The 23593-nt window shown below is 36.9% G+C and overlaps 1 protein-coding gene across 1 annotated transcript in view; it reads left to right on the top strand.

Moving 5' to 3' along the window:
• SERPINI1 (serpin family I member 1) overlaps positions 1–23593 on the top strand; it is a 158278-nt gene that overhangs the window by 30176 nt on the left and 104509 nt on the right. The window contains exons 2-3 of the mRNA XM_031662932.1: positions 21684–21951; positions 22945–23175. Of these exons, the coding sequence (XP_031518792.1) occupies positions 21702–21951; positions 22945–23175 (481 nt within the window). The 5' untranslated portion in view covers positions 21684–21701. The remainder of the gene's footprint in view (positions 1–21683; positions 21952–22944; positions 23176–23593) is intronic.

Raw genomic sequence — 23593 nt, 5'->3', positions numbered from 1 at the left:
TGCATATTTCTTCAGCTGGCTTTAATTTCTTCTCAGAAAATGATTTTCTTTTCTATAGCATTGTCAGGCTGCAAATTTTCTAAACTTTTATGCTCTGCTTCTCTTATAAAACTGAATGCCTTTAACAGCACCCAAGTCAATTTTTGAATGCTTTGCTGCTTAGAAATTTCCTCTGTCAGATACCCTAAATCATATCTCTCAAGTTCAAAGTTCCACAGATCTCTAGGGCAGGGGCAAAATGCCACCAGTCTCTTTGCTAAAACATAATAAGAGTCACTTTTGCTCCAGTTCCCAATAAGCTCCTCATCTCCATCTGAGACCACGTCAGCCTGGATCTTATTGTTCACGTCACTATCAGCATTTTTGTCAAAGCCATTCAACAAGTCTCTAGGAAGTTCCAAACTTTCCCACGCTTTCCTGTCTTCTTTTGAGCCCTCCAAACTCTTCCAACCTCTGCCTGTTACCCAGTTGCAAAGTTGCTTCCACATTTTTGGGTATCTTTTCAGCAATGCCCCACTCTACTGGTACCAATTTACTGTATTAGTTCGTTTTCATGCTGCTGGTAAATACATACCCAAGACTGGGCACTTTACAAAAAAAAAAAAAAAAAAAGATTTAATGGACTTACAGTCCTACATGACTGGAGAGGCTTCACAATCATGGCAGAAGACAAGGCGAGGAAGTCGCATCTTACGTGGATGGCAGCAGGCAAAGAGAGAGAGAGCTTGTGCAGGGGAACGCCCATTTTTAAAATCATCAGATCACTTGTGATTTATTCACTATCATGAGAACAGCATCAGAAAGACCCACCCCCATGATTCAATTATCTCCCACTGGGTCTCTCCCACAGCATGTAGGAATTACAGGAGCTTGAGATTTGGGTGGGGACACAGAGCCAAACCATATCAGTGAGGAAGGCATGTTAAAAGCTGAGATAGGGTAAAAGCTAGGCCTCCTGTGCCAAGGAGCAAGCCAAGTTGTGAATGCAAAGAAAAAAATCCTGAAGTCAATCAACTAAAAATGCCACTCCAGTGAACACAGTGAACACATGGATGATAAGAAGGTTAAACAGGCCTATTGCTGATATGGAGAAAGTTTTAGTGGTCTAGATAGATCAAGCAAGCCATAAAATTCCTTTAAATCAAAGCCTAATCCAGAGCAATAGCCTAACTCCTAAATTCTATGAAGGCTGAGAGAAGTGAAGAGGTTTCAGAAGAAAAGACTGAAGCTAGCAGAGGTTGGTTCATGAGGTTTAAGAAAGGAAGCCATCTCTATAACGTAAAAGTGTATGAAGAAGCAGCAAGTGCTGATGGAGAAGCTGCAGCAAGTTGTCCAGAAGATTTAGCTAAGATGACTGATGAAGGTGGCTACACTAAACAACATATTTTCACTGTCAGTGAAACACCCTTATACTGTAAGACAATGCCATCTAGGACTTTCATAGCTGGAGAGATAAAGTCAATGTCTGGCTTTAAAGCTTCAAAGGACTGGCTGACTCTCTCATGGGCTAAATGCAGCTGGTGACTTTAAGTTGGAGCCAATGCTCATTTACCATTTGGAGAATCTTAGGGCACTTAAGAATTATGCTAAATCTACTCTGCCTATGCTCTATAAATGGAACAACACAACCTGAATGACAGCACACCTGTTTTGCAGCATGACTTAGTGATTATTTTAAGCTCACTGTTGAGACCTACTGCTTGGAAAAAGAAGTTCCTTTCAAAATATTACTGCTTGTTGACAATGTACCTGATCACCCAAGAGCTCTGATGGAAATGTACATGGAGATTAATGTTGTCTTCATGCCTACTAACCTGGCATCCACTCTGCAAACCATGGATCAAGCAGTAATTTTGATTTTCAATTCTTATTGTTTAAGAATATATTTTGTAAGGTTATAGCTGCCATAGATGGTGATTCCTCTCTTAGATCTGGGCAAAGTAAATTGAAATTTTTCTGGAAAGGATTCACTAGAATGGCATCATTTAGTGATGCCATTTGAAAAAAAAAATGTTATCGTTTTTGTAAAGAACATTTGTGATTCATGGGAGAAAGTTAAAGTGTCAACATTAATGAGAGTTTGGAATAAATTGATTGCAACCCTCATGGATGAATTTGAGGGGTTCATTGAAGTCTTCAGTGGAGGAAGTAACTGTGGATATTAAAGAAATAACAAGAGAACTTGAATTGGAGCCTGAAGATATAACTGAATTTCTGCAATCTGATGATCAAATTTGAATGGATGAGGCATTGCTTCTTATGGATGAGCAAAGGAAGTGGTTTTTTGGAGGTGGAATCTACTCCTGGTGAAGATGCTGTGAACAATGTTGAACAATGTTTACAATGCTATAAGCAAGAATTTAGACTATTACAAAAACTCAGTTGATAAAGCAATGGTAGGGTTTGAGAGGACTGACTCCAATTTTGAAAGAAGTTCTACTATGGGTAAAATGCTATCAAACAGCATTGCATGAAGTATTTTGTGAGAGTCCATAGGTGTGGCAAACTTCACTGTTGTCTTATTTTAAGAAATTGCCAAAACCACCCAAACCTTCAGCAACCACCAGCCTTATCAGTGAGCAGCCATCAACATCAAGGTAAGACCCTCCACCAACAAAAAGCTTATGACTTGCTGATGGCTCAAATGATCGTTAGCATTTTTCAGCAATAAAATATTTTTTCATTAAGGTATGTGCCTTTTTTTGGTTTTAGACATAATGCTATTGCACACTTAATGTACTACAGTGGAGTGTAAGCATAGCTTTTATACGCACTGGAAAACCAAAAAGTTCACATAACTCACTTTATTGTGTTAGTAACTTTATTGTGGTGACCTGGATCCAAACCAGCAATATCTCTGAGGTATTGCTGTTCTCAATTCAAAATTGATGAAGGCTGAAAAATCTGACTTATGGGTTAAAAACAAAAGCACATCAGTGATCATGCATTTATTTGTCTTTTACACTATAGTAATATCATAGCTACAGCCACAAAGAAATTTGTTTCTCTGTGTATTTGAGTTTTCTGGAAAACTGAAATGTATCCTGTTGAATATTCCAATTTTGTGTTTCAGATGGCTTATGGAATTTAACACATATTATGCACATCCCTGAATATCCTACTGAATAGAATAGGTTACTCTTTTTGAGATGGTTGAAGGGCATCATCATGAGTATCCAGCACTGGCTGCTGCAGTAATACCATGATCCATGTAGGAAATATGCTTATGGTAAAAATCCTAGACTTTTAAGGCTTATTTGAGGTCTGCTGAGCTTTTCATTTGCTGCAGACCAGCTTTTTTTATGGTTTCTTCCTAAAGGCAGTATGCCTGATTCCAGGAGCCCCTCCCTCTAATTTTGTTCTTTTGTTTGTTTGTTTTGAGATGGAGTGTGGCTCTGTCACCAGGCTGGAGTGTAGTGGCGTGATCTCGTATCACTGCAACCTCTCCCTCCCAGATTCAAGCAATTCTCCTGCCTCAGCCTCCCGAGTAGCTGGGACTACAGGTGCGTGCCACCACGCTCAGCTAATTTTTGTATTTTTAGTAGAGACAGGGTTTCACCATGTTGGACAGGATGGTCTCGATCTCTTGACCTTGTGATCTGCCCACCTCGACCTCTCAAAGTGCTGGGATTACAGTCATGAGCCACAGTGCCTGGCCCTAATTTTGTTCTTTTCATTGCCAAAGATAGGAAACCAAAACAAAATGTTCATGTATATTGAGATCATACATAAAATAAAATTAAACATTCTAGGGTAGGGATTACATACTCCTGCCCCTTTGAGTTAACTATACAGACTTTGATACAAAATATGTATCTTTCTGGATTTTAATTTTTGTCTATTTAAATATCTTAAAGTTTTTGCTTATTCTAGTTTATCAGTTGCATTCTGGATAAGAGAAATCATCTAATATTCTGACCTTTGTATAAGTGAGACAGAACCAAAAACCCCAACCCTAAAGATTATAGACATATTCTACAACTTTTAAGAGGTGACAGCTTTTCTGTCCCAGTTCATTTTTTTATAAGTCATGCCTTAGAATCATTCTCTAATATTAAGAGTGTGACCCTTAATATTATTATCAGTCTATTAAGTGACTAATGGTACCTCAGTGTAGTTTATTTTAATTAATAATTATTGAAAAGTTTGACCATGTTTTCACATGCTTAAAAGCCATTTGTAATATCTTTTTGATGAAGTATTTATTCATATCCTTTGCCCATTTTTCCACAGAATTTTTGTTGTTTTTTTTATTTACTAAAAGTTCTTTGTAGACTAGGGAAATTATTCTTTTGTCTGTGATTTAAGATTTTTTAGTTTTTCATTTGTCTCTTGACTGTAGTTATATGGTTTTTTTTGGCTGTGGATTATTTTTATTTTAACATAGGCATGTTTACTTTCTTTTTTTAATGGTGCCTAGGTCTTTGTCACACTTAGGCCTTCTCTAATTCAACATTATATATTTAGATAAAACATATGCATATATATGCACACATATATGTATGTTTGTGTAGATATGGAAAAGATATGTACAAATATGTGTATGTGTATATTTACATATGAATATATGTTTTAAAAGTATATGTTTAAAAAAGGTTCATGACTTTTTCCTGGAACTTTTAAGTTTCATTGTTTACTTTTACAGTCGGATCTCTCTGGAATTTATTTTGATTTGAAGTACAAAATAATCTTCTTTATTGATTTAACACAAAAATATCCTGTTCTCCCAACACCAGTTATTATTTACTGAATAATCTCTTTTAACACTGATTTGAAGTGCCAAGTCTTATCATATAGTAAGTTATATTTTGAACCACCCTATTTTAATTATTGTAGCTTTTTAATGCATTTTAGTATCTTATCACTGTTTTTATTCCTCAAAATTTTCTTTGGTATTCTTAATTTTTTCTACATAAACTTTAAAATTAACTAGTCTAATTTTTTAAAAGCTGCTATTTTTACTGAAATTTTGTTAAATGTATAGTATAATATAGGGAGAACCAACATCTTTTAAATATTGCATATTCCTATTGAAGAATAAGGTATCGATTTCCACTTATTCTAGTCTTTTCCCTCAATTGTCTCATAATTACTATAAATGACTTTTACAATTTTTTTCAACTGTAAAATAAAGCCCAGGCATTGTAATTTGTTGATGTGCATCTCAAATCTCTTAAGCCATCTGTCTCCCTGTTTCTCCAGCTCTCACTGACCTTTATTTCTATATTATGTTTGTTGAAACTGATCAACTGTCCTGTACATTTTCTCACCATCTGGACCTTGCTGATGTACCCTCATTGTGTTATTTAACATATTAATCTATCCTTGTTTTGCTAAGAATACTATTTAAAAGATGAAGGATTCTAGTATTTTTCGTGTTTATTCCTCAAAAGCATTTTATCTGTTCTTTTGTATAGATCCTTCTTATTTCTGTTTGAGTATATTTTTAGGGTTTTAAATAAAATAACCTCTGTAGAGGGCAATTTGACAGTATTTATTAAAGTTTTAAGTACTTGTATTTTTTGACCCAACAATTTAACTTCTCAGAATTTATCCTGTGGACATAATTGCCCACCTGCAAAATGCTATACATCTGAAATTACTTGTTGTGGCATTATTTATTATAGTAAGATTGCAATAATCTAAATTCCCATTGGTAGAAGACTAATTAAATAAATACAGGGAAATGTTATAAAGCTGATTTTTTAAAATGAGAAAATTCTTTATGTAATGCTAGGAAATAGTATCCAGCATATGCTGTTAAATGAAAAGTAAAAATGTAAGTGTATATGAATGTACATTATGTTATTATTTCTATAAGAAAAGGGGCAATACATATACTGTATATACATAAGATATCTCTGGAATATCTGGTTGGTTCCACTGAGGGAAACTGGCTAAGGGACAAGGGAGTGTGGGGAAGAGAATCTTCACTATATACCTTTTTATAACTTTTGCATTTGTGCTCTGTGAATGTTTCACCTGTTTAACTTTTTTTTAGTTAAAAACATTTAAGTACTGTAATGAAATAAATGGTGGATTAACCTCCCAACAAATGTATTTTATGTTTGAGACCTGTTGTAGAATTGTTTGGCACAAGTAGAACCGATATGTTAAATGTCATCCACACTTAAGGAATACCTTGCCAGCAAGTAAGCCAGTTTAAAACTAGATGGACAGCTGTGTGTGTGTGTTTGTGTGTGTGTGTGTGCATATGCACACATGGAATTTAGCAGATTCGGTCTTTTACAGTGAATTCCTGTATTACATTAACAGAAGTGAACCTGATGACCTCTAAATGCCATCCAACATGGGCAGCATGGCATAATGAAGTAGTACGAGACTTGAAGCCTTCAGATGAAAGTTCAGATCCCCTCTTCACTCTTTAATAAACTGCGTGAACATGATAAAGTATCTTCAACTTAATAGGTTTCAGTTTCTTAATCTACAAATGGGGTTGCCTCCATTACCTATAGGCTTGTTATGAGGATTAGCAATAATTTATATTATGTCTAGATATTTGGTTCATTATATTATTATTCCATCTCCACAGATCTATGAATCAATGATCTTTGGGGAGAAAATTGAGGTCAAAGGATATACTTTAGGGGAGGAACTTCTCTTTTCATTTTGAAACTTAGATATTTCTATCATATTCCTGAATGTTATTAACAATTCTCTAGATCTTTTACCTGCCAGCCACTCACCTATAAAATTCTACAAGCAATACTAGAAGTGAAGAAATATGACAGTATATCCCATCTTATTTGGGTAGCCTGTCTTGCACTTATCTCAAGTTGAGCTTTGCCTCGTATTGCTTTTCTTATTGGGATTTTAAAATTGTGTATTCAAATATAGCTATATAGATCTGTTGCAGAGTAAAATCTATGATGCTCATGGCAATGCGATGTCCATCATGTAGTCATTCTCTGCAGAGCTAATTGTCTGAATTTTTAAAAAGTTAAGTAAAGAGAATTGTTTTATTTTATTCTAATTCATTTATGGACACATCTTATCTCCATGACAGTCTCTGACACATACCTTGCAGTTAGTAAAATATTCTCTGAAATTCAAGTGCAGTGGAGTGTACCTATTGTATCAGCTGCTCAGGAAGATGAGGCAGGAAAAGTGCTTGAATAGCCATTGTATTCCAGCCTGGGCAGCATCTTGAGACACACACTCTCTCTCTCTCTCTCTCTCTTTATATATATATATATTTCTCTGAAGTTTATCTGACACAACTAACTTTAACTTTTGGTAGTGGTTAAGACAAGAAGCAAATCAAAAGTTAAAAAAGAAGAAGACTCCAACATATTTGCCTGCATTTATTTCATCATGACTGTTCTTAGAACTTTCAGTGGTTACCTAAGGAGAGGGAACATCCTAACTGTACCAGGGCAGTGAATGCCATTGCTCACAATGTAAGATCCATTAATTACCCTTCCCATTTTACCTGTCCAGTGATGGGAAAACTTTAAGCTGCTATGTAAGGAGCTTGATAAGAGACAGTTTCTTGTTAGTGAGGACTGTTAAACTTGGATTTGATTCAGAAAAATAAATTAAATCCATTTCTCTGGAGATGTCTGAAAATAAGAGTGGTCAATTTACTATTTTAAGTGCCTTGTGAAGAAGTACAATATTCCCGCTACGTTTTTTTTCACCTACACCAACATTAACATTGGCTGATTTCCTTGAACATCTTTCTACATGCTTCCTAAAGATGTTACTATATTATAAATGTTCCAAAAATTACAAGCAAATGAAACTAGAATAATTTGATAGAGCCTTTTTAAAATCTACTTATGTTTTAGTTGTTTGCCCACACTCTGCAATAAAAATTACAAGTTGTCTTTTCAGTCATTCACACTGATGAACAGGAACAGGAAACCAAAGTTTCTTTTAGAAACACCCCTATTACAATGTGTGTGGCAGGTTTATAAATAGAATTAACAGGCAGGTATTTTCAGATAGCATTAGCACAGTGTTAGTCAATGTCAGGAAAATTTTTTTAAGTTTATGGGAGTTTTAAAAAACAAAACAGTAAAATTAGTTTTGATACATTGTTTGTTACTTTGACTTTCACCACAGTCTATAGTCCTGAAAAAGACTGTTTATAAAGTAAGGTATGTAACTTAATTTCCCCAGGGTAAAATAAGTGTGAGCCACAGGTATTTTTGTCATTAAGAAAGAGCCACTTACCTTAGGTTGGTGTTGCATATCAGTTAGATATTTCTTCTGTCAATTTTTACCACAAGTTTTTTTTTAAAAGTTCTTAGAGGAAATAATAAAGATTTTTTCCAGATATCTAAATTAGTATACATTTTTTAAAACATGATAACTCTATGAAATATAAAGTAGCAAAACAACATATGAAAGTTCTCATCTTCAGCTTGGCACACAGTTAATGCTCAGTAACTAGCAGATTGAGGCATATAAGGTTGCCAATATTTGACCACTTTGACTTATAAAAATGACAATTTCCTGAGATTCAAGTTAATAGTAGTATTCTTACTTGTTTGCATTGGTGTCAGAATCCCATTAGCCTAATTCACCTTACTAAAAGGGCCCTCAGATCTCGAGAAAATTATGGTTATTAGCCAAGATAAAAGTATATCTGCATGACTTCAGTAGCTACTGCAGCAAAGTGAACCTATACATTTCACCTCAAGAGAGTTTAGGGATGTTCTGAAACCTCATACCTGATCTTATAAAGCAGAGGTCCCCAATCCCTGGGCCATGGACCTGTACTGGTCAGTGACCTGTTAGGAACCAGGCTGCACAGCAGGAGGTGAATGGTGGGCGAGTGAGCATTACCACCTGAGTTCCACCCCCTGTCAGATCAGCAGCAGCATTAGATTCTCATAGGAGCCCGAACCCTATTGTCCACTGTGCATGTGAGGGATATAGGTTGTGCACTCCTTATGAGAATCTAACTAATGCCTGATGATCTGAGGTGGAGCAGTTTCATCCCCAAACCATCCCCTCACCCCTGTCCATTGAAAAATTATCTTCCACAAAACCTGTGCCTTGTGCCCAAAAGGTTGGGGGCCACTGTTATAAAATACAGCAAGAGGTTAAAGCTAAAGGAATAAAATAACAGTTGTGAGGCTGACATGGTAGTGGAGAGAGACACAGAATCCAAAAAAGCCAAAAAGGACAAAAACAATCTACAAATGCAACACAAATACCATTTGATATGGGAGGCTTTGATGTGTACATATGACTAAAAGCCCTATATCCTGCTGTCCTCTATCAGGATATCATTATATTATAATAACATATTTCCAGTTCTGACTGTTCATTATCAAGATAAGTTTAAAACTATCTTTGAATGCTCTAAAAGTCTGTGTGAATTTTAAGTGTGTGTTCTAAATAAGTTCTCTGAAAATTTTACCTGATTTCTCAGCCCTTCAGGGTACAGTGAAGTGTCACTTTAGTGTTATTATTATTATTATTATTATTATTTTGAGACGGAGTCTTGCTCTGTTGCTCAGCCTGCAGTGCAGTGGCGCAGTCTCAGCTCACTGCAACCTCCGCCTCCTGGGTTCAAACAGTTCTCTTGCCTCAGCCTCCAGAGTACCTGGGATTACAGACACCTGCCATCACACTCAGCTAATTTGTGTATTTTTAGTAGAGATGGGTTTCACCTGAAGTGTCACTTTAACACATGAATGATTAGAGGATGAGTCATTCTACAGCTCTCTTTATTAGCAAAACAATTGGGAAGCAACTTTATATCTGGGTATTTTTAGACTTTCAGGGACACAGCCAACTTTTAAAATTTTATTACACAAAAACATTTTAATAATAAAAAATTAGAAAATGTAATTTTTAAAAAATTCTGCATGAAAAGCTGAATATCTCCTTGAACAATGTAGACCTAGTAGATGAAGAAAAATACCACAAAGGTGGGTTGCTTTTTTCATCCTGTTTTTTCTGTATCCCTAGCACTTAGCTCAGGGGCTGGCACATAGCTGGCAAGAATGCATATTTATTGAATGAATGAAGGAATGGAGTGAATGCAGTTCTAAGTATTGCATTAATATGTAAGTCTTTCACTCATTAAACATCCTTTTTGTACAAGAAATTGTTCAGTAAAAATACTCTTTTCTCACCTACAAAATGGGGGGAGGCCTTACAAGGTGTTTCCAGCATGAATATTCCACAGTCTTGTAAACAGGCAAGCCCACTGTCTAGGGAAGAGATCAAACAGTAGGGATTTCTTAAAGCATTAATGGGTAAGTTAAGACCATTAATGCCTGGCTTGGTTCCAGAATGGCCTTGGGCCACATACAACCTTGATTGATGATGACTTTTTACCCATCTCTCTGAAACTACTTGCTGAGTTTTGTCTTAGGGCTTGTGTGTCACTTGTTTAGCTCTCCTGACATTAATCCAAAGGAAGTCATTCGTTGGCAAGTACAAATTCTCTCCAATTATGCCAAAGAGAATTATCCATTACATTTTATGGAAAGCTCAAATCATATTTCCAGGAGGGCTGGGGACCTGCCAGCTCACTGGGTTTTGTTGGCATTGATTGATTTTGCTTTCCCCAGGCTTTTAACCAAAAGCCTTTGGAATTCCAAATGGAGCCTTTTTATCATTTGAGATCCCCTGAAGAGAGGGAATTTGTTTTTAAACACTACGGACACATGTTTTGTGGGAATAATGCTACTAATTTTTCTCCACTTTTGTTTTAAACACTGGAATTATGGGCTCTTTGGTCAAGAACCAATGTTAGGAAAAGTTTATCTTTTTAGCCTACTTCTAGCTATGTCTGTACTGTTTAATGCAGTAGGCACTAGCCACATGTGGCTATTTGATTAATCAAATTAAAAGATAAGTTCCTTGATTTCACTAGTCAAATTGCAAGAACTCAATAGCCAAAAGTGGCTGCTGGCTGTCTCACTGGAGAAGCACACATATGTATTATTTCTGTGAGCACAGAAAGTTCTATTAGACAACACTAGCAAAGACTATCTCCTTGACTGAACTTGAGTCAGACTCCTCTGAACTCTCTTCTCAACTAGGCCCTGACCTCAGACTCTGTCCTTGTCCTGTTTGGTCCAGTTTTAGTAAGAATCCTAGTGAGTCAGTATAGCGAGAATCCCCTAGTCCTGATATGTGATAAAATTCTTCATCTTGCCCATCCTACCCCCATCATCCTCCATGTCTTATCACTCTGACCTGCCTTCACCAAGAATCCTATCAGGTCAGTTTAGGTAGGGTCCCCCTTATTCCTGATCTTTCCTCTTAGTAATTTTCCATCCACTGACATCCACTCTGCTCGTTGGCTATAAATTCCCACTTGTCTTGGTATTTGGAGTTAAACCTGATCGCTGTCTACTGCTGCAAAACCCCCACTGCAGTAGTCCCTCTTGAACAGTCCTCCTTATCATCTTTGACAATTTCATGAATATTTTTTTCTTTATTGACATTATCTTAACTTCTAAAAGGACACAAAATATTCAAGTATATTAGCTTTTAATTTAAAAAATTTCTTATGACCTAAGATGGGAAAAGAATTGACCAGAGACTTAGTTATTCAACATTTATTTACTAAGTCGAAACAATTTCACAAGAGGTTATTGTGGTTGTGAAATATTCTTGGAGGTTTAAGCCTCTGTCTCCCACTACACAGGTGATGTTGTGGTCCAGAGAAGCTCCTGGGGAAAGCCCAAAAGCTTTTTGGAAGTCTCAGGCCCTGCTAAAGAAAGGGAGTCTTCTCTTCTGAGTCACAGTTCATCTTCATTTCAACTACCCTTCTCTTGATGCTGAGGAATTCAAATGTAACATATTAAATATGTAAGAAAGTACTTTAGAAATTCTAGGGAGTGTTAGGCCGGGCGCGGTGGCTCAAGCCTGTAATCCCAGCACTTTGGGAGGCCGAGACGGGCGAATCACGAGGTCAGGAGATCGAGACCATCCTGGGTAACACGGTGAAACCCCGTCTCTACTAAAAAATACAAAAAACTAGCCGGGCGAGGTGGCAGGCGCCTGTAGTCCCAGCTACTCGGGAGGCTGAGGCAGGAGAATGGCGTGAACCCGGGAGGCGGAGATTGCAGTGAGCTGAGATCCGGCCACTGCACTCCAGCCCGGGCAACAGAGCAAGACTCCATCTCAAAAAAATAAATAAAGAAAGAAAGAAATTCTAGGGAGTGTTGGCACTGCATATTCTCTTAGTTGTTTCCAAACATTTCTAGGACTAGATTGTTTTACAGTTTGAATGTGCCCTCCAAAAGCGTATGTGTTGGAAACTTGATTGTCACTGTAACAATGTTAAGAGATGGGGCTTTGGAGGTGATTGGGCTATGAGGGCTCTGTCCTCATGAATGGATTGATGCTGTTATGCGAGTGGGCTGATTATTGCAGGAGTTTGGTCTCCTTTTCCTCTTCATAGTGCCCTCTCTCGTCTTCTCTTGCCTTTTTACCTTTCAGCCTTCTACAATGGGATGACCCTCATCCAATGCTGGTGCTATGCTCTTGGACTTCCCAGCATTCAGAATCATTTGCCAAATAAACTTCTTTATATATTACCCAGTCTGTGGTTATTCTATTATAGCAACAGAAAACAGACTAAGACAACTTACTAGTCCCCAAATGAGCAAGTCATCAGGCCCAACTGTACTCTTGGATGCATGTAAAATAACCAAGAATTTTAGACCTGTGTTACAGCCCAACGGGTTCTTCTTGCCTGCTGCACAGATAAAGCCAATACACTAAGACAACACTGTTGCAGCAGAGAAAGAATTTTAATTATCACAAGGCAGCTGAGCAGTAGAACAGGAGATATTTCTCAAATTTGCCTTCCTGAGATCTCAAAGGCTATGGTTTGTAAGGATAATTTGGTGGGCAGGGAGCTAGGGGTTTTGCTGATTGGTTGGGGATGAAATCATAGGAGATTCAAACTGTCTCTGGAAACTGAGTCAGTCTCTGGGTGGGGATCACAGGACCAATTGAGTCAGTTCCTTTGTGTGAGTCACTGATCTGGGTGGCATCAGTTGGTCCACCTGAATTCAAAACTCTGAAAAATATCTCAAAGATAAATCTTAGATTTTGATAATAGCGATGTGATTTATAGGAGCAATTAGGAAAGTTCCAAATCTTGTGACCTCTGGTTACATGATTCCTGAACAGTAAGCAAGCTAGAGAACAATGGCTGATTATCAGTTAACTATGCTTACAGGTTGGCAGAATTCAGGCCCTTACCATAATTCTAACCTTGTGGCCTTTCATTAGTTTTATGAAGTCAGTTTCAGTTCCCAAACAAGAAAGGAGTTAGTTTGGGGAAGAGACTATTATCATCATTGCTTTAAAGTTAAACCATAAGCTAAATTCCTCTCATAGTTTGGTTGGCCTATGCCCAGGAATGAGCAAGGACAGTTAGCTTGTGATGTTAGAAGCAAGATGATGCCAGCTGTGTTAGATTTATCCTGCTACTATAATCTCTGCAAAGGCAATTTCACCTGTAGCACAGCCAGGTCAGTGCTAGTTGCTATGTGATCAGTAATTCCAAGCTACAGAGTTCTACCAAATCATTTTGGGCTATCACTGATACAGTATAAATTCAAGCAATGATTAAGGAATGTTTAGTGATTAAGAAAAGGCTAATATTCCAGTACTTTCCTACTCTAATTATTGGATCATTCTATGAAAATACACATTTTTAAAAGAAAAATTTCTAGCTTAAAAATTTTTTTAAACCAATTAAACAATAATTATTTTTAAAGTTATAATCTTGACTCTCATACAAATGCAAAACGAACACATGTCAAAGATTTTGTTAGCTCAATAATTAATGAGATAACCAGTAAGCTATTAGAACCAATTCAGGAAAGGATCCAAAAAGCAAATGAATATATAAGCCTATCAGAAATACCAAAATACATTTGCTTAATAGATGCAAACTGGCCAATATCCACAGGGCAATAATCAATTGCATTCCACTATACATGTATGCTGTGCATTATTATGGACCAGGATCATTTGCCTCATGACTAGTTTTCTACAACATAAAGAGTTGTAAAATTGTTCAAAGAAAACTTCAAAACACATAGAGTCAGACAACCTAGAAATGTATGTTTTCAATAATACCTAATAATTGAAGACATTCCGTAATCATCTTGGCCCATTCCCAAGTATTTCATAATTTTTTTTCTGTTAAATTAACTCTTCATATATTACTCTTTCCATGGTTATGCCCTTTTGATGTACCTGGCCATTTTCTCGAGTTCACCTTATTTGAGAGATACCTGAGGAGCTTTCCCTTTTGTTTGATTCAATAGCACAGAAAAAAAGAACATGTCTCCTACTACAAACTCCAAGTTAAGAGTGTATGGAAAAGGTCACAGTAAGCTGGGTACCTGGAGGGAGAGGCAAAAGAAAGAGAAAAAGGAGAAAGAATTAAATCATTTATATCATAATTTCATGGATAATACTACAGAATTAAACCTCTTTGTAGTCCCTTATTTCATGGGTTCTGGCTTATTGGCTTTAAGAGACATCTCAATTTAGTAATGGTTTTTTGAAGGAGAAAGAAAATTTGAAAAGGATAAAATACTTCTTTAGAAAATGTAGTTATATTCATACCATGGCATATTATTCCCTCAGTAAACAACAGTTTAAACCCTTTTAACATTCTTCTGAATCACTTTGTCCATCACTTATCATGCATATGACCTGATACTTTCATAGTGCATTTCCTGATTGAAACCTTTTTAGCAGCTTTGTGATTGAAAATGTAATCTTAAAGCATTTCAAAGAATACTGGGATATTTTCTTCATAATCCACCCCATACTCCTACTCTTTCTACACACACTCCAATGTAATTATATACCTGAGGTTATACAGCTACTTTTGAAAATTATAAGGAAGGTTTTGATAGCTTACCACCTAAGCAGTTGTCCTCAGCATAGCATTCATGGGTTATTCACTTTTCCTAGCTTGGAAAATGCTGTCATCTATTCTGAAAGACTGACAAATCCTTCTGCCTTTAACTGTGCTGGTTGGCATCCAACAGACAGTCCTTTTGAATAACCCAAGGCCAAAAGATTTATTAACTTGCACAGATTTATCTATTTGCATGTGTTTTCTATTCTTGGGTCCTCTGTAAAACATTTAATTGTTATTTTACAAGAGAATCACTTGGTTCATTTCTTGAGTGATGAATATTTGCATCACTTACAGTAAATTTACATCCTCTGGTGCTCTTCATTCTCCTCTGCATACACAGACTTTTTCTGTTCAGTTCTGCCATCACAGTACAGTCCTATTGAGGACAAGTCTACATCCAAGTTTAAGGAAAACTCTACGGTGAGAGGCAGGGCCAATGGAAACAGTTCAACTGAGGGAACAAGGATAAACAAATAGCCTAAAGTACACACTTGTCCAGGCTATGGCACATGCACAGGAAATGACAGCTCTGACACATAATTGTCTGTGTGATGATCAACTGATTTCTTTGGACATTGATTATAAGATTTATTAGAATTGGGAAAGGGAAGGAACACTATACATGAGGAATTTGTGAAATTACAGATTTCTAAAATACAGATTGTTTCACAAAGTGTGATCCCCCTTTTTTTTTTTTGAAAAGGTTTTTTGACAAAGTTCCTAGCTTCATTGCTGCTGATCTAATTGTGCCTTTCTCTTAGCAAATCAGGAAACAAAGGCCTGGAAACTTTAACTTATTCCAAATTTCACCAAGGTAGCTAGTATTAACCAAAGTTAAAGCAGTGATTTCCAAGCTCCCAGTTGTCCAAACACCCATAATAAAGTTTTCACCAATCTGTGGCAACATGAAAAAAAAACAGTAGTGAATTTTTATGAATTCAGAAATATCCACTTCAAGGGATTGTTTTATTTTCATGTTGAAATATTCATTTTTTATGTGATCGATGTATTCATTCTTTTGTATGATTATAAGAGGCGTCATTTTTGTAAATTTTTTGTTGCCACCCCAATATATTAGTAGAACAAAAATTTAGCAGTCCTATGTAGGTTCTTTTGATTAAAGGAATTACTAGTCCTTTGCATACAAAAGTCTGAGAATTAATAGGCAGGGGAACTTCCAATATAGTGTTCTTTTTGTTAGGCATTTCTCCCTAGTTACTTCTTGTGGCTTTTTTCTTTTTTCTTTTTTTGTTAGAGAAAGGTCCTCCCTCAAGCATTTTTCTCAGCTACCAAAGGGCACTTCTCTCTTTTTCTCAACTCACAATTATGAAACCATTTTTTATTATTTTAAAATAATTGGGTTATAAAAAAGCAACAAGATGCATTTATGAATAATCTCCTTATAAATTAGATGAACTACCAGGGAAGTTAAAAAACACTATCTTTTTTTATAATGTTGACTTTCAGTTTTGTGATTCATCATACCTCAATTACAAGAAGTTCCCTTGTTTTAATGAAGTGTTTTCTAAAGTAGTATACACATATGCACTTATATGCAACTTAATCTACCACTGGCGACAAAGCAGAGAAATGCAAGAAATAAGGGTAATTTATTCATAGCTAACCTACTTCTACCTTTTCTACTGCCATAGCACTATCTACTACTATTCTGGTACTGCAGCCCCTTGTTTTTATGTAAAGGCATTTTACAGAGTAGCTAGAAAAATAATAAATCTCCAAAGTAATTATCTATGTGAAAGTAACTCATTTGAGAATTATTGATTATTATGATTAATAGTAGGTCTCTGGCATTTTGTAGACTAATGTTAATATTGTAATGTTTTGGTACCACCTTCTGCGATTGTTCGAGGTAGTGTACTTGTTATTATATTACGTGTCCAGTCATTGGTGACGATACCACTTTGTCGGGCTGGAAAGATGGAAACACTTTTTCAAAGAGAAGAAAAAATTGAGCTACTACCACTGGGCTGAAAGTAAATTAGGCTCAATAATTTAGAAGTGACAATTACTCTTGCTGTCTTGCTGTTCCTTCTGATACAGCATTATAGGCCTTTACATGTCACACTATATTAATTTAATAAATATTTATTTGGCACCTACTATGTGTAATTCATTAGGTGCTCATTCTGATTATCCTAAGATATGGAAAGATGAATATCCTTCCATTTGTGCCCTCAAAAAGCTTAGGACAAGAGATGATCCATGTATGAAATTACCTGTAACAGAAGGAAGCAGTGGTATGTGCTATTGGAGAGGTAGAGATAGAAATTTGTCAGGATTTCAGAGGAGGGAGGAAGTTGCTGTTTTAATTGAAGAACCAAGCAGGTATTCATGAAGTAGATGAAAATAGAACAGAACCTGGAGAAGTGCTTTGGATCTGAACATATGGAACTTGGGCTAGGTTAGTTTCGGAAACAGAACTATATAAGCCAGTAACAGGAGAGGAAAATTCTGGTGTATCTGATGCAAAAGGGAGTCTGGCTAGAGTTACAGGATACATGAAGGAGTAGTAAGTAGAAAGTTATGCTGGGTCACAGTACAAATTCTGTGTTATATTCAGGACTAAAGATTTTGGGCTTTGGTCTACAGGGATGAGAGAACTCCTGAGGTTTATAAACATAGGAATAAGCTGGTCATAAGGAGTATGAAGACAATTGATTTGGAGGCTCAGCATATGTTGGATTGCAGGGGCAATAGCAGTTCAGAGAGTGGCTGGGAACCAGAACCATTGGTATAATCCTTGAGATGCATTGAGAGGAAGAACTGCCATCGTGGCCATGGGAATGGCCATGGGATGATCAACAGGAGAGGTGCCAGGGTGCAACATGGAACAAGTGTTTGACAATGAATTGAACATGAGGGAAAAGAGATGGAGGGGAGTCAAATGCTTTTACGCTGAAAGAAAAAAGAGTAGGTTTGAAAAGATAAGGAGGCCTGTTTGGGCCTCCTTGAATTCAAACTGCTGGCAGGCGTCAATGAATAAATATCCCAAGAACAATTACCAATGCATATCAGAAATTAAGATAAAAATGAAGCCAGAGCTATAATTTTACTTATTTGGGAATAATCTTAATAGATATAATAGTTGAAGTATCTTTGTTTTGAGAGTTCACCAGTGGGCGTGAGAAGTGTTCTACCAAGAAAAGAGAAGGGCCAGGACTAGATCTGTGGAGAACATCAACACTTAAAATGTAGAACAAGGAAACCACTCCCTCCAGCCCCCACCCAGCCAAAAACCTAGAAACTAAAAATAACCACCCAACACTCAGGAGAAGTCAGAGGCAGCAGAGGCAGAGGAGGGAGCCAGCAACCAGCAACCAGCAGCAGAGAGGCTAGAGCAGGCTAGCAGAAGTAATTTTGCTTGCAAGCTGGACATCTTGCCTTCAAAAGGAAGAAAGATCACTTAACTGTGTATAGACACGTGTGTTTCCAGAGCAGAGTTACTTCAACTCTCTGAAAGAGTTCCCTGACAGGATCTGCTCCCACAATTCACAGCCACATGGTCCAAATTTCTTGGCAGAATGTGTCATCAGTGGCCTGCGGCCCACTGCCCTGGCAGAGCCCTCTCCCACAAACACAATGGGAGCTCTTTCCAGGAGTCTAGAAGCCCAAAGATACATCTGTGGTTTTGACATCCCGTTTTCTGCAGTAAGAAAAACCAGCAGAGCTGCAGGTCCATATAACATTGCTTTTTTTTTTTTCCATCTGACCATCTGCTGTCCACCAGAGGTTTTTAACCCGAGGTCACTGAATATTCTGGCCAGTGGATATAATTTTCTGCTATCCACGTGCATGTATTTTCCTGCAGGGATCATTTATTCTTCTCCTCATTCTTAAAAAGATATATTTTCTTAAAGAGCCACCGTAGGCCAGGCACGGTGGCTCACGCCTGTAATCCCAGCACTTTGGGAGGTCAAGGCGGTTAGATCACTTGAGGTCAGGAGTTCGAGACCAGTCTGGCAAACATGGTGAAACCCCGTCTCTACTAAAAATACAAAAATTAGCCAGTACCATGCCTGTAATCCCAGCTACTCGGGAGGCTGAGGCAGGAGAATCGCTTAAACCTAGGAGGCGGAAGTTGCAGCGAGCCAAGGTTGCACCATTGTACTCCAGCCCGGGTGACAAGAGTGAAACTCCATCTCAAAAAAAAAAAAAAAAAAGACTTGGAGAAAATAAAATATGATGTACCTGTAAAGGACACTTGGAGCTTGCACAGGTAGAAGTTTTCTGAGTAAATCAGTGAATGAGTGGTCAGTGAATGTGATGCCTAGAACATTACTGTATGTTAACCATAGAATTTATAAACACTGTATACTTTGGCTATACTAAATTTATTAAAAATGCCTTTCTTTCTTCAATAATAAATTAACCTTCACTTACTGTAACTTTTATACTTTATAAAGTTTTAGATGTTTAAAAAACTTTCTGACTGTTTTGTAAAGCCACTGCGTCTAGCTCCGGTAGTGTACAGCAATGTCCTAGGCATCACATTCACTTACCTCTGACTCACTCACTTACCCAAAGAACTTCTACCCATGCAAGCTGCGTTCAGTAAGTGTGTAAGTGTGTAACGACACTTAGCTTAAAACACAGACACATTGTACAGCTATACAAAAGCATTTTCTTTCTTTGTATCCTTATTCTATAAGCTTTTTTCTAATTTTCTACTTTTTATTTTTATATTTTTACTTTTAAACATTTTTGTTAAAAGCTAAGACACAAATACACATATTTGCCGAGGCCTGCACATGATCAGGATAATCATCATCACTGTCTTCCACCTCTACATCTTATCCCACTAGATGGTCTTCAGGGGCAATAACACCCATGGAGCTGTCATCTCCTGTGATAACAGTGCCTTCTTCTGGAATACCTCCTGAAGGATCTGCCTGAGGCTGTTTCACAGTTATGTTTTTTTTTTAATGATAAGAAGTATGGTATAGTAAATACATAAACCAGAAAAATACTCATTTATTATCATTATCAAGTATTGTGTATTGTATGTAATTGTATTATACTTTTATACAACTTGCAGTACAATAGGTTTGTTTAAACCTACCGCATGCATCACCACGACTAAAGCTTCTGCCTTTTCCTGGAGTTCTCTGGAGTACAAAAGGAAGTAAGAATGCCAAAGTGGTGGCAGCCCCCCAGAGGTAGCTGAAATCAGTAGACTAGCAAGGCTGCTGTGCTCTTGGCACCTGGCTTTATCCCAGTGCTGCATGAGTGACAGAGCCTGCCCTGCAGCAGTGCACTCCGTCTCCCATTAGCCGTCATCCCCCGTCTCCCATTAGCCGTCATCCCATTAGCAACGGAGGTGATGAGAGTTCATATTTACAAAGAGGGTGAGACTTACCTTCCTAAACAAGCAATAACTATTTAAACTTGCATACAAATGCAGGAGGGTGAAGGGGTGAGGGCAGAGGACTTTGGAACTTTTCAGATGAAAAAACTGATGCTTCTAACATTAAAATGTGAAGGACTTACAAAGTCACCAGGCAGTTCTCTGAAATTGGAGTTACAAATAAATGTTACAGGACTGATTAGGATCTTCTGATTCATAAGCCTGTTGGAATCACTCTGCTCTTCAGTTAAATGTGTATGTACTCTGTTAATTGAGTAATGGAGACTATTAATGCTCGACCATAATTAAAATACAGTTTTCCAAATGCTTTTGCTCAATATCACTTTACATGTTGTTTCAGTGATTTTATTAAATGATTAAGAACAAGTAAGTTACTTAATTGTATGAATAAACAGTTTAGCTTTCCAAACGCCTGCAGTGACAGAATGGGAGAATACAAAGGAAAGAGGAAATCGTGTCGCCAGTGTGCGCAAGTCAGGCTGTTTGTGGGAAGACAGGGCTTCTGGAACACTGGCACGCCAAGAAGCAGAGATATTATTCAGAGATATCTGGGCTCTGATGGTGCTTTTTTTCTCCAAGAGAAAATGTGGCGTTGATGCCCTTCAATTTGGTTCAAGAACCTGATTAGCCTGATCATTAGAAATATTAATTTAAATAGAAATAACAGTTTGTTTGGTGTAAGCTGAAATGGTAACATAAGTCTGAACATAAATGGAGTGTGTTGTAGCAAGAATTCAGTTTCATTCTCAACTTTGGTAGGGGGCTCCTCCTCCCTGCCCAAAGATTGTCACGGAGAGCAGCAGCCTCATAGGAACCAATATGTGAGAAACAATCATACAAGGATGTGTTGAGTCTGCTCCTTCTCTGGGTTACCACTTCCTGTGGGCTCTGCAACCTGGAATGAATAAACTGGGATTTGAGGCAGGTATATGTCTGATCTCTGCTCACCAGTTGGTAACCCAGCTGCAAGGTGCATTTATTTTATAAATGGGTGAAGTGACATTTTCAAATGCCTAGCTGTGCTAGTTCATCTTAAGCCCTGTAAATATCTTTTGGTTTTCATTGTACTTGTCCTAGACCTATGTAGTTTAGTGGAATCTAGTGTAAGTCCATTCAAAGTCATGATCAAACCGTATTTGGTAAGGCTATGAAAAACTGATAAATTAGTTTCACCAAACATGACTTGTAATTACTTGTTGTACAAGTAACTATACATACTCTTAACCCCATGAGGGTGGGGACCATGGTGCCTCATTCCTGGGAGAATCCTCAGAACTTAGCTGTCTTATTTGTTCATTTGACTATTAATTGACTTTTTAAAAGTAGAACCTCCCAACATATCCTTCCATGAGACTTCTGTTATAGAGATAACTAATAATTAATATGTAAATTATTGTTTTTTAGACTTGAAACTATTACAAGATGGCTCTGCTTGGACTCTTCTCTTTGCTGGTTCTGCAAAGTATGACTGTAGGGGCCACTTTCCCTGAGGAAGCCATTGCTGACTTGTCAGTGAATATGTATAATCGTCTTAGAGCCACTGGTGAAGATGAAAATATTATCTTCTCTCCATTGAGTATTGCTCTTGCAATGGGAATGATGGAACTTGGGGCCCAAGGGTCTACCCAGAAAGAAATCCGCCACTCAATGGGATATGACAGCCTGAAAAATGGTAAGAATGATCAGGTTTGATTTCTCAAGACATTTGAATTTGACTTTAACTCAGTTATGTTGTCTTCTTATTCCAGATGCAGCAATATTTACACAGGGTAAAAAATAATCTCATTGAAATGGTACGCCTAGAAGGATTAGGAAACCCAAGAAATGTGTTAATTCCTGGTTCCATTTCTGGCTGAATGAATCTCAGGAAATTACATCTTTTAAAAATTATTATGATTTACATAAACTCATTGTGATTTAAAAAAGCAAGCATTATTCTGGAGTTTTCAGTCTAGAAGGAGAGGCACCTATTTATCACACAAATAAATGAAAAATTACAAATATGATGAGTACTACAAAGAAAGACAGCACAGTTTGCTAAAAATATCAGAAATTTTTGCTTAAAATCAGCAGTATCCTTTTGTTTAAATAGCATCCAAGATTTATTTTGAAGTGTTATCTTATTATAAAAATTCTATGTATTGGGGGAAATTTCTAGCCTAATGGTATTTTGTAATCACTTTGACATGATGTTTGATTTCTGTTTTAATGCTCTGATATACATGTGAATTAGCACATTAAAAAGTTAAAAATTAAAACAATTTCTAATGGCTTTTCTAGTTTTAAAATTAAAAGGTTTACTGAGTAAAATGTAAAGGATGATCTTGAATTATAAACTAGATATTTGTTTCTAATAGTATAAAGGAAGTCTAATTTAATCAAAGTAACCTAGTAATTTGAAAGAAAACAATCTCTGTAGATTGTAGCAAAATAACAATGAAATAAAAAATAATATCAGTAGATGATATTAACTTGCAACAAGTTAATTTGAACATCTAGAAATAGTACAAGTATTGGACCATATTAATGTGGGGGAAAGCCTGGCACTTTTCCCCTGGGTGCCTGTTCGGTTAATCTCCCTTGCTGTGCTTTAATGCTCCTCCACTCTCCTTGACCTTTCACCATGTTTGTTCTGCAAATAAACTTATCCTTTCTCATCTTTCAGGTGAAGAATTTTCTTTCTTGAAGGAGTTTTCTAACATGGTAACTGCTAAAGAGAGCCAGTATGTGATGAAAATTGCCAATTCCTTGTTTGTGCAAAATGGATTTCATATCAATGAGGAGTTTTTGCAAATGATGAAAAAATATTTTAATGCGGAAGTAAATCATGTGGACTTCAGTCAAAATGTAGCCGTGGCCAACTACATCAATAAGTGGGTGGAGAATAACACAAACAGTATGTCACTTGGATCCTTTCTTCCTCTAGTAGCTTCGTTTTAACTGTCTTTAACTTCTGAAAGTATTTCCCCCTTGCTCATTTTGCATTTTGAATGTTTGGGGCATTTAGTTGGGTATCTAATAATAATTTTGTGTAGATTATGGTCTATTTGAGAAACATTGTTATGAATGAACGTTTGAGAAAGAAGTTAAATCTTTTGGCATATATAGAATTTGGCAGTGATCATCTGAAATCTGTACTCTGATTAATGGGTTTCCTCTGTAATCTTAACCACTTTATGGAATTTTGCTTGTCCTATTTAATAAATTAGTTACTAGATAGAATGGCAGTTGGCTCTCATAACAATATGATTAAAATAGAGTAAGAAAGAGTTAAAAATCAGAGTTTATAGATGTTTGTTGGCTTTTGAACCAAA

Source organism: Papio anubis, chromosome 2 (assembly GCF_008728515.1).
Source record: "Papio anubis isolate 15944 chromosome 2, Panubis1.0, whole genome shotgun sequence".
Taxonomy (NCBI): domain Eukaryota; kingdom Metazoa; phylum Chordata; class Mammalia; order Primates; family Cercopithecidae; genus Papio; species Papio anubis.
The sequence above is the reverse complement of the archived record's forward strand: the minus strand, read 5'-3'. Positions and strand labels throughout refer to the sequence as shown.